Genomic DNA, 10,272 nt, shown 5'->3' with positions numbered 1-10,272 from the left:
GGGGGGGGGGGGGCAAAATGGGACCCATCGCTGTTTTCACTAATTGACACATTTTCGGTATAAAAAGTTGCAATTTCAGAACGGAAGCGTCCTTGCCTCAAGCTAGACTATGCTTGTGTAAATAAAGATTCAGATTTAAATATTTTTTATTGCAAAACTAAGGTTACCACATTCATTGTAATAAATATATTAATAAAATACATTATACTTGAATACATTGTACAAAAATATATATATCTTAAAAGGAATAAGCATAAGAGAGAATTTGATTTCAGTATTAGTTAAATAATTTATAATTATAAATGAAAGAAATATTGTGTGAGTCAATTACTGTGGTGGAGTGGATCCTGCCACAGTCTAAGTGTTGTGTGGATCATTGTGGTGTTGTGGAGCATGTTGCAGGGACCATGAAACATGCGTATGTGTGGAGCATGTTGCAGGGACCATGAAACATGCGTATGTGTGGAGCATGTTGCAGGGACCATGAAACATGAGTATGTGTGGAGCATGTTGCAGGGACCATGAAACATGCGTATGTGTGGAGCATGTTGCAGGGACCATTAAACATGAGTATGTGTGGAGCATGTTGCAGGGACCATGAAACATGCGTATGTGTGGAGCATGTTGCAGGGACCATGAAACATGCGTATGTGTGGAGCATGTTGCAGGGACCATGAAACATGCGTATGTGTGGAGCATGTTGCAGGGACCATGAAACATGCGTATGTGTGGAGCATGTTGCAGGGACCATGAAACATGCGTATCTATTGCAACAAGTGATTATACACACACAGGTATGCATCACTCTCAGTAATACCGGACTTCATTGTTCTTCACCTTATCTCTTAACACACCAGAACACACATATGTACATAACACCTATGCTCTAATACGCCTTAGCACATATGTACACCTGACCTGTTCTCTAATACACATCTTCACATATGTACACCTTACCCACCACATAACCCTGGAGATACAACTGGCTCTCAGCACCAACAAGGACTATCACACACCTGGCTCAGGCGGGAGTCACGCCACCGTTGATAATAGGAGTAATTATACCACAGTTGAACAATAAACTGTGTTGTGGATGTCACCATCCCTTCACTCACGCCTCTCACTCTCTGAATCTTTGTAAGAGAACAAATTCAGAGAGAGAGAGAGAGAGAGAGAGAGAGAGAGAGAGAGAGAGGGACAGGGAGAAGGAGAGGGAGAGAGAGAGAGAGAGAGAGAGAGAGAGAGAGAGAGAGAGAGAGAGAGAGAGAGAGAGAGAGAGAGAGAGAGAGAGAGAGAGAGAGAGAGAGAGAGAGACTCGATTCACAAATAAAGATTCCTCACACCACTTCGAAAGAAAATAAAGCTAAATTTATAAGTGCTAATAAATAAATAAATAAATAAATAAATGGATAATAATATATATATATATATATATATATATATATATATATATATATATATATATATATATATATATATATATATATATATATATATATATATTATCTATACATTTTCAGTCATATGTGTCTATTGTGAGTCTTGTGTTCGTGTAGGTGGAGTGGCCCACACCCTCTGGTGCGAACACACATCATGAACCCAGCCAACACACTCTCGAGTGTAACGACACATGCACATATACTCCCGCAGCTTACAGGACACATGGACCAACTCATAAGATGTGTCATGTAGTGTTTACTGTCAAAATAACTGGCATTCAAGCGTAGATCTGGAATATTATAGTACACTAGAGCAAGTTTGGTACATCTGAGGTGTGGGTGGCAGTGTACTGCTTCACTCAATACTAAAACCTCATTTATACACATGAAAAGTGTGACGTTATTGGATAACATTGCTGAGAAAGGGAACAAGAGCTTTGTTATGAATGTTAAAACAGGTTCGTTATGACAATGGCGCCCTTAAGCTCCTTCACATAACAGAGTGAGGCGGGGCGGCGCTGTTTATCTCAGCCAGGAACACAACTGTAAAAGCACTTCCTGCAGATAATCGCAATAATATGTTCGTCTTTTGTCACAACTCTTGGAGCGGGTGTCGGGTGTCACAACACTTGGAGCGGGTGTCGGAACACTTGAAGCGGGTGTCGGAACACTTGAAGCGGGTGTCGGGTGTCGAAGCCGTTATCAGTCAGCCCGGGAGGTCCAGGGCGAGAGGTCGAGCCCCGGGATGCCGGGACTGTCACAAGGAATTCTCTCGTTCCTGAAAGAAACAAAGTCAACACTTCAATACACATTCAACACACGTATTTAACACTTGTTTCCAAGGCTAGAAAAATTAAAATATACAAATATAAATTGTCTCCAATGTATACTTTAGGAAATATATTATTGCACCCAGACAGCATTGATTATCTAGTTACAGTGTAAACATATACATCTTCACTCTCACTGTGGGACGAGGCTACTGGGAGTGGGACGAGGCTACTGGGAGTGGGACGAGGCTACTGGGAGTGGGACGAGGCTACTGGGAGTGGGACGAGGCTACTGGGAGTGGGACGAGGCTACTGGGAGTGGGACGAGGCTACTGGGAGTGGGACGAGGCTACTGGGAGTGGGACGAGGCTACTGGGAGTGGGACGAGGCTACTGGGAGTGGGACGAGGGTACTGGGAGTGGGACGAAGCTACTTGGAGTGGGACGAGGGTACTGGGAGTGGGACGAGGCTACTGGGAGTGGGACGAGGCTACTGGGAGTGGGACGAGGCTACTGGGAGTGGGACGAGGCTACTGGGAGTGGGACGAGGCTACTGGGAGTGGGACGAGGCTACTGGGAGTGGGACGAGGCTACTGGGAGTGGGACGAGGGTACTGGGAGTGGGACGAAGCTACTTGGAGTGGGACGAGGCTGGGGAAAGGCAAGGGACTGGACATAACCCAACATAATATATTATAACTCACAGTCCTCGGGGCCGGAGGAAGGCGAGGGGCTGGACGTAGCCCAACATGTCGCCAGTCTCACACAGGACGCGCGCCCATGACATCAGCCGGATAGAGTTGAGTTGTGCTGTAAGAATATCACATTATATATGATGCAGTTACTAAGGTAATGTTGCCTTAACTCCAAGTTTCAACTGATATACATATTCATTCATAACAAACTGTGCAGCTTCATTTCTGCGGTATTCATTTTCTTATTCATCAACTCTGCATACTGGCATAATACAAACTGTCAAAGTTTGATTGAATTATTTATATAATCTTGAAAATGATGTCAAATAAAACTTTCAGGCTAGAAGAAGGCCGCTATTTTTACTGACACCTTACTGGATACGAGGAAGCGTTAGGTGGAGTATGTTAAGATAATTAGAATAATGGTGTAGTTAATGGGTGTTGTGTTATTTTGTATTAATACCATAATTGTCTGACGCCTCCGGTTACTGAAGAGGTAAACAAACCTTGAGAGAAGGAAGACGGCATGTCCGCCAGGTCGTAGAAGAACCTGTCTCCTCGCTTCAGGCGGATGAACTGCTCACCGACCAGACACCTGTGGCGGGAGAACATGGGATTGGTCAGTCATCCCTCTGTGTGTGGCGGGAGAACATGTGATTGGTCAGTCATCCCTCTGTGTGTGGCGGGAGAACATGTGATTGGTCAGTCATCCCTCTGTGTGTGGCGGGAGAACATGGGATTGGTCAGTCATCCCTCTGTGTGTGGCGGGAGAACATGGGATTGGTCAGTCATCCCTCTGTGTGTGGCGGGAGAACATGGGATTGGTCAGTCATCCCTCTGTGTGTGGCGGGAGAACATAGGATTGATCAAAAGCTCTTCTGTATGGCAGGAATACTTCGTGTTGGACAATAGAGCCGTTTTATTGCGGAAAACATGATTGGTTAATAAATTAAATGACACAAAAGCTTATGTTGCTGAATAATAAATTAACTAAAGGGAAAAACACTAATTTATAGAAATTTGTTTGGCAACGGACACCCGTTTACCTTCAGAGTCCTCCTTACACCCTGCCCTGTACCCTGCCTTCTGTACCTCCACAATACAGAGGTACAGAAGACCCTCTGTACCCGTGCCCTGCCCCACTGAAGGTGGCTCCCAGACCCACTCACCTGACTGTGGGTCCAAGGATTGAGCCGCGGATGTGCTTCTCAGATATGACGGCCACGAAGGGGTCGATGTCGTCCACGGAGGAGTAGAGGCGCTGGAGGGCCTGCACCACCTGCCGGGGAGCAGCGGTGGTGTTAGTGGCTGCTGCTGGTGTGTGTCTGGGGGCGCCCACACACCCGCACTTATCACTGGGAGGCCCATGGTGGTGGTGGGAGGCCCATGGTGGTGGTGGGAGGCCCATGGTGGTGGTGGGAGGCCCATGTTGGTGGTGTGTGATGTGAGTGTATGTTATATTATGAACGAATAAATATATAATTTGGCTATTTCGGTATACGTTGGTGAGGCCGCTTCTCAGCTGCTGGAAGTGTAGTGCAACTCTCTGGTGATCACTGGTGTACCCGGGCAGGTGTAGACGCCCTGTCCAGTGTAGGTGGGATGTGTACCTGGGCAGTGTAGTGTGCCTGTGCCGGCAGGTGGGTGTTGTAGTGTTGGTGGCGGCAACACTCGTTGTTGTGGTGATGGAGACGCCCAGGTTGTTGTGGTGATGGAGACGCCCAGGTTGTTGTTGGGAAATGTAGGTGGGTTGTAAAGTGAAGGTGGGGGGGGGGGGGTGAAGTGTCGGTGACTGCGTTGAACAACACGAGATCAGGGTTCAGGGGCCGCGAGTCCTTACACACTATCACTATATTCTCTCTCTTTAACAGAGATAGTCTTCTCCTCAACTGGAAATTCTATGAAACTTAGCAAACATCTCTTTCTCTCTCTCACACACGAACCTTACCTTTTGAGGGATAACGTCCAGCAGATCTTCAAAGGTCCTGGCTCTTGGAAGTCCGCAAGCGACCCTCAGCTCGTTATAGGGAGCAATCCCGTGGTCGCGGCCCCGCTGGACGTTGAAGGACACGAGGTCCAGTCCGAAGGGGACTTGTGGAGTCTGCAACACCAAGACCAACCCATGAATCATGTCTCCTTCAGGCAGAATCTAACATTCTTCAGTTACACTTACCGACACACAGTGGGTTGTCATACTATCAGTGACACACTGTGTGGCTCTTCCATGTCGTAGTGTGGCATACTGTTATGTTCCATCATATACGAGAGAGCGTCATGGAGTGCGTCACAAAATGTCCCACACAGTGCGTCAGAGAGTGCGTCACAAAGTGCCTCTCGTGTATTAAAACGTCGAGGAAGCTCTTGTTGGTCCACACGAGGCAGCTCTTATTGGTCCACACGAGGCAGCTCTTATTGGTCCACACGAGGCAGCTCTTATTGGTCCACACAAGGCAGCTCTTATTGGTCCACACGAGGCAGCTCTTGTTGGCCCACACCAGGTGACTCCTATTGGTCCACTTGAGAGTGTTCCTATTGGTTCAAGCGAGGGATCGCGCTACTCTATATCCACCCAAACTCATTCGTTTAATTTAAAGTTAGGCCGAAGGCAACCCACGGGTACCGTGACTCTCAGGCTTCCCGCTGCTTGTTCCACACATCAAAAACTTCATCTTCTACACAGGAGGGTACAGGAGCAGACGACTGCTGACTCCTGTTAACAGGCTGAGAGCGCTTCATCTTCTACACAGGAGGGTACAGGAGCAGACGACTGCTGACTCCTGTTAACAGGCTGAGAGCGTTCCCTTCCTTCAGCTCATGGCAAGCCAACCCTACTAGATTTCCCCCTGGAACACCACCCGCCAACCGGTTAACAACCAGGTTCCCAATTACTGCTGGGTGAACAGTTAAGGACTGGCACCCAGACAATCCTTCTTAACCAGTACCGAACCCAAACCAACTGAGTAGCGAGGCGCCGGACGAGTATGTTACCAGTACGCCACCAGGGGGCTCTCCAAACAGTATTTGCTTGACAGTCACGATGTCCCAAGAGGCTCCATGACATGTTCTCGTTCCTGAGAATCACCCTTAGAGTTGGGCGCAGCTGCCTCTTGCTCTTAATTGACTCCTCTCTACACTACATAATCTGCCACAGATCTATTTAAATTCCCTTCGTTGTTGCAGAATTATTGATAAATTCTTTATTATATATAAATGCCCTAAACTAAATACATATATGTTGATGTAAAGTATGTGTCATTGTATCATCAGGATACATTTATTGTGCATTATAATTCTCAAGGCGAAGCGGGGAGGGAGGACCGAGCAGTGAGGAGCCAGACATCCACCGCGCGGTACTGACGACGACACAACCACTCACCTGGAAGAGCCGGTTGGTGAGGCTTGTAGTGACGTAGTTATCGACCTTCTGCATGGGTTGTGTGGCCAGGCCTCTGAGGAACTGGTCCAGCTTGCCAGGTGTGTAGATGTGGCTCGGGTTGTTGAAGGTCTCGTACATCGGCTCCGAGTCCTCAGTCTCACCCTTCTTGTTCACAAAGCTGCGAGAGGCCACATTTGTCACGTTTAAAAATCAAAGTTTCCGCTAACAACGCCATGACTATCAGTTGGCAACACTCACACCAACGAAATGTCTGATACTGGGAATGATGCGTTAGTGACGTGCGGGGCCCCCACACCCTGCGTCACGTGCGGGGCCCCCACACCCTGCGTCACGTGCGGGGCCCCCACACCCTGCGTGACGTGCGGGGCCCCCACACCCTGCGTGACGTGCGGGGTCCCCACACCCTGCGTCACGTGCGGGGCCCCCACACCCTGCGTCACGTGACGTGCGGGGCCCCCACACCCTGCGTCACGTGCGGGGCCCCCACACCCTGCGTCACGTGCGGGGTCCCCACACCCTGCGTGACGTGCGGGGCCCCCACACCCTGCGTGACGTGCGGGGTCCCCACACCCTGCGTCACGTGCGGGGCCCCCACACCCTGCGTCACGTGCGGGGTCCCCACACCCTGCGTCACGTGACGTGCGGGGTCCCCACACCCTGCGTCACGTGCGGGGTCCCCACACCCTGCGTCACGTGACGTACGGGGTCTCCACACCGTTACACTCCACCTTACCTCATGTGACGTGCGTCACAATATACAACTCTAAGAGCATTAAGTTATGCTCACTCCGCCACCAAGATAATGTTATTAAAACAAGACTAAAACCAGTGGGCTAAAACAGAAGCAGAAAATAAACGGGAGAAAAGGACGTAGTCTCACCTCCATTTAAAACTCTGACCCAAATACCACAGTAAGAAGGTTATCGCGAATAACCGAACTCAATTACGAGATCACCATAGCCCGTGCTACGTGGACATTACATCTAAATCAACAACAACAATAAGTTATGCTCATTAAGACCAAGAGTTCCCCAAACTTAACAGCTCGATTGTGTGATAAACAGACGTGAAGCCATTACAATTTTACTTACAAAGTATAGTATTATTACAAAGTATTATTCGAATTTAATAATTAATTTTTTTGTCATTTATTGTATGAATTTCGATTAATATAACACCATTTCACCTGAGAATATTTATAAAATATTAAGTTTTAGACAGTTTCATCAGTTTTGTTTAATCTATTTAGGTATATTTAGTCTTGGTCAGCCTCACTCTTACAAGAAAATATACCTGAAATAAAAGATATATCTTGATCTAAACTTCAGTAACTAAAACTATGTGATATCAGAATATAATAAATCTAACATTTTGAGTATCCACCGTAATATAAGACTAAAAATATTATTATATTGCTCTATATCACATCACTTACAAAGAAAAAATTAGTATATTATATATTTGTTCGAATGTTATAAAATTTACACAAATGGTTGCTTGCAGCATCTATATATTGCACAATGTGAGGCTTCATAAAAGAATAATCTATTAGTCACTAATCCAGGAAAACCCCCCATTAACAACCCCTTCTGCAACAGCCACGCTCTCAAATATATTGCTAAGACTGCACCTTAGGAGCAGCTCCAGGTCTTCACCTTAGGAGCAGCTCCAGGTCTTCACCTTAGGAGCAGCTCCAGGTCTTCACCTTAGGAGCAGCTCCAGGTCTTCACCTTAGGAGCAGCTCCAGGTCTTCACCTTAGGAGCAGCTCCAGGTCTTCACCTTAGGAGCAGCTCCAGGTCTTCACCTTAGGAGCAGCTCCAGGTCTTCACCTTAGGAGCAGCTCCAGGTCTTCACCTTAGGAGCAGCTCCAGGTCTTCACCTTAGGAGCAGCTCCAGGTCTTCACCTTAGGAGCAGCTCCAGGTCTTCACCTTAGGAGCAGCTCCAGGTCTTCACCTTAGGAGCAGCTCCAGGTCTTCACCTTAGGAGCAGCTCCAGGTCTTCACCTTAGGAGCAGCTCTTCTGTTGTCAAGCAGCTCCACCTTGACAACAGAAGAAAGACCAGTGTCAAGTGTAAACACAACCAGCCACCGAGCTGAAGGTCAAACCAAACACCTTTGTAACTTACTCAACAAGACCTTGGACAATGGAGTGCCCGAAACGGTAGGCGACTGTGGCGAACTCATTCCAGATGGCGGCGTTGATGTTGACATCGTAGTCCCTGGAGAAGCCCTCCCGCCGCGGCAGTATTCCGTTCTCGGCCATGTAGTCCTTCCCTGTGAGGTTAGGTTAGGGCGTGAGACAGTTAACACAATGATATCTTCTCTTAATCAACTACCGCACTGTTATCATCAGTTACGGTCCCTCTGTAAGTAACCAATCAGAGGAAAGAAGTGTTCCTACCTAGGACGAGAGGGAGCCACTCGTTGTAGATGATGTGCTGGTAGATGGCCACCACTATCCTCCTGGTCTCCTGGTAGATGGTCTCGTCTGACCAGTGGGGGTTGAGACGGGCCAGTTCCCGGGCCACGCGGTTGTGCATCCTCATCCACACGGTGTGGATGGCTATAAGATCCGCATGTTGATTCACGCGGTTGTCTCCTGCAACGGGTGAAGCAAGAGTAAGATGACACAGGTATAATTTATCCCAATTACAAAGAACGCAAAATTTATATTAAATTGATGTACGTAAGAGAGGAAAAGTAAGGTAAGTTTACCGGCCATGAAGCAAGGCAGTCCCTCCTTGAGAGACACGCAGGCCACTATGTTGGGGTCGGCTGGCAGGAGGTCTCTCTCCTGCATCCTCAGGAGGCCGCCCTTGAACTGTCGCACCTGCTGGGAGTTCTGCTCGCTCGACCCGTAGATGTTGGACCCGTCCAGGTAGTGGGAGATCTGGTTCATCTGGCGAGGCAGTGGGTATGGTGGTGAGGCAGTGGGTATGGTAGAGGCAGTGGGTATGGTAGTGAGGCAGTGGGTATGGTGGTGAGGCAGTGGGTATGGTAGAGGCAGTGGGTATGGTGGTGAGGCAGTGGGTATGGTAGGGGCAGTGGGTATGGTAGTGAGGCAGTGGGTATGGTGGTGAGGCAGTGGGTATGGTGGTGAGGCAGTGGGTATGGTGGTGAGGCAGTGGGTATGGTGTTGAGGCACTAAAAATGATGGTGAGGGCACTAGAAAAGTGATCTTGTGAAAATGATGGAGTCAGAATGGGATTGATGGTGTTCGGAAGGATCTGGTGCCATTAATACAGACACCATAACTACAGACTCCGCCTGACTCACCTGCTTGGCAAATCCTAGAATACATGGCGAGGTGCGGGGAGCGAACATGGACCTGACGAAGTTCATACAGCGGAGGCCGAACCTGGCGAAGAACGGGTCGTCGGCGGGGATGTCGATGGGCAGGCAAGATGGGTGGAGGAGAGAGGCATCCAGTACCCCCCGCCCGTCAGGGCTACAACACTGGATACCGCTCATGTTCCCTGCTCAACCCAGGCAGCATATATTATTATTGTTATTATTGTCACAAGATATATTACACACACACACACACACACAACCCTGGAAAACAGAAGAGTAAGGGGAGACATGATAACCACCTACAAAATTCTCAGGGGAATTGACAGGGTGGACAAAGACAAACTCTTCAGCACGGGTGGGACACGAACAAAGGGACACAGGTGGAAACTTAGTACCCAGATGAGCCACAGAGACGTTAGAAAGAATTTTTTCAGTGTCAGAGTAGTTAATAAATGGATTGCACTAGGCAGTGATGTGGTGGAGGCTGACTCCATACACAGTTTTAAATGTAGATATGATAGAGCCCAATAGGCTCAGGAATCTGTACACCAGTTGATTGACAGTTGAGAGGCGGGACCAAAGAGCCAAAGCTCAAGCCCCGCAAGCACAATTAGGTGAGTACACACACACACACACACACACACACACACACACACACACACACACACACACACACAC

At 48.2% G+C, this 10,272-nt stretch overlaps 1 protein-coding gene across 1 annotated transcript in view; it reads right to left on the bottom strand.

Moving 5' to 3' along the window:
- Positions 1–1,523: 1,523 nt before the first annotated feature.
- Positions 1,524–10,272, bottom strand: part of LOC123758323 (chorion peroxidase) — a 36,601-nt gene continuing 27,852 nt past the window's right edge. Inside the window, exons 11-20 of the mRNA XM_069321039.1 lie at positions 9,577–9,776; positions 9,016–9,199; positions 8,702–8,899; positions 8,427–8,574; positions 6,279–6,456; positions 4,851–5,003; positions 4,072–4,181; positions 3,409–3,497; positions 2,912–3,017; positions 1,524–2,217 (exon numbers count right to left, since the gene is read on the bottom strand). Of these exons, the coding sequence (XP_069177140.1) occupies positions 2,142–2,217; positions 2,912–3,017; positions 3,409–3,497; positions 4,072–4,181; positions 4,851–5,003; positions 6,279–6,456; positions 8,427–8,574; positions 8,702–8,899; positions 9,016–9,199; positions 9,577–9,776 (1,442 nt within the window). The 3' untranslated portion in view covers positions 1,524–2,141. The remainder of the gene's footprint in view (positions 2,218–2,911; positions 3,018–3,408; positions 3,498–4,071; positions 4,182–4,850; positions 5,004–6,278; positions 6,457–8,426; positions 8,575–8,701; positions 8,900–9,015; positions 9,200–9,576; positions 9,777–10,272) is intronic.

Source organism: Procambarus clarkii, chromosome 1 (assembly GCF_040958095.1).
Source record: "Procambarus clarkii isolate CNS0578487 chromosome 1, FALCON_Pclarkii_2.0, whole genome shotgun sequence".
NCBI classification, from domain to species: domain Eukaryota; kingdom Metazoa; phylum Arthropoda; class Malacostraca; order Decapoda; family Cambaridae; genus Procambarus; species Procambarus clarkii.
This window is presented reverse-complemented; position numbering and strand designations above follow the sequence as displayed.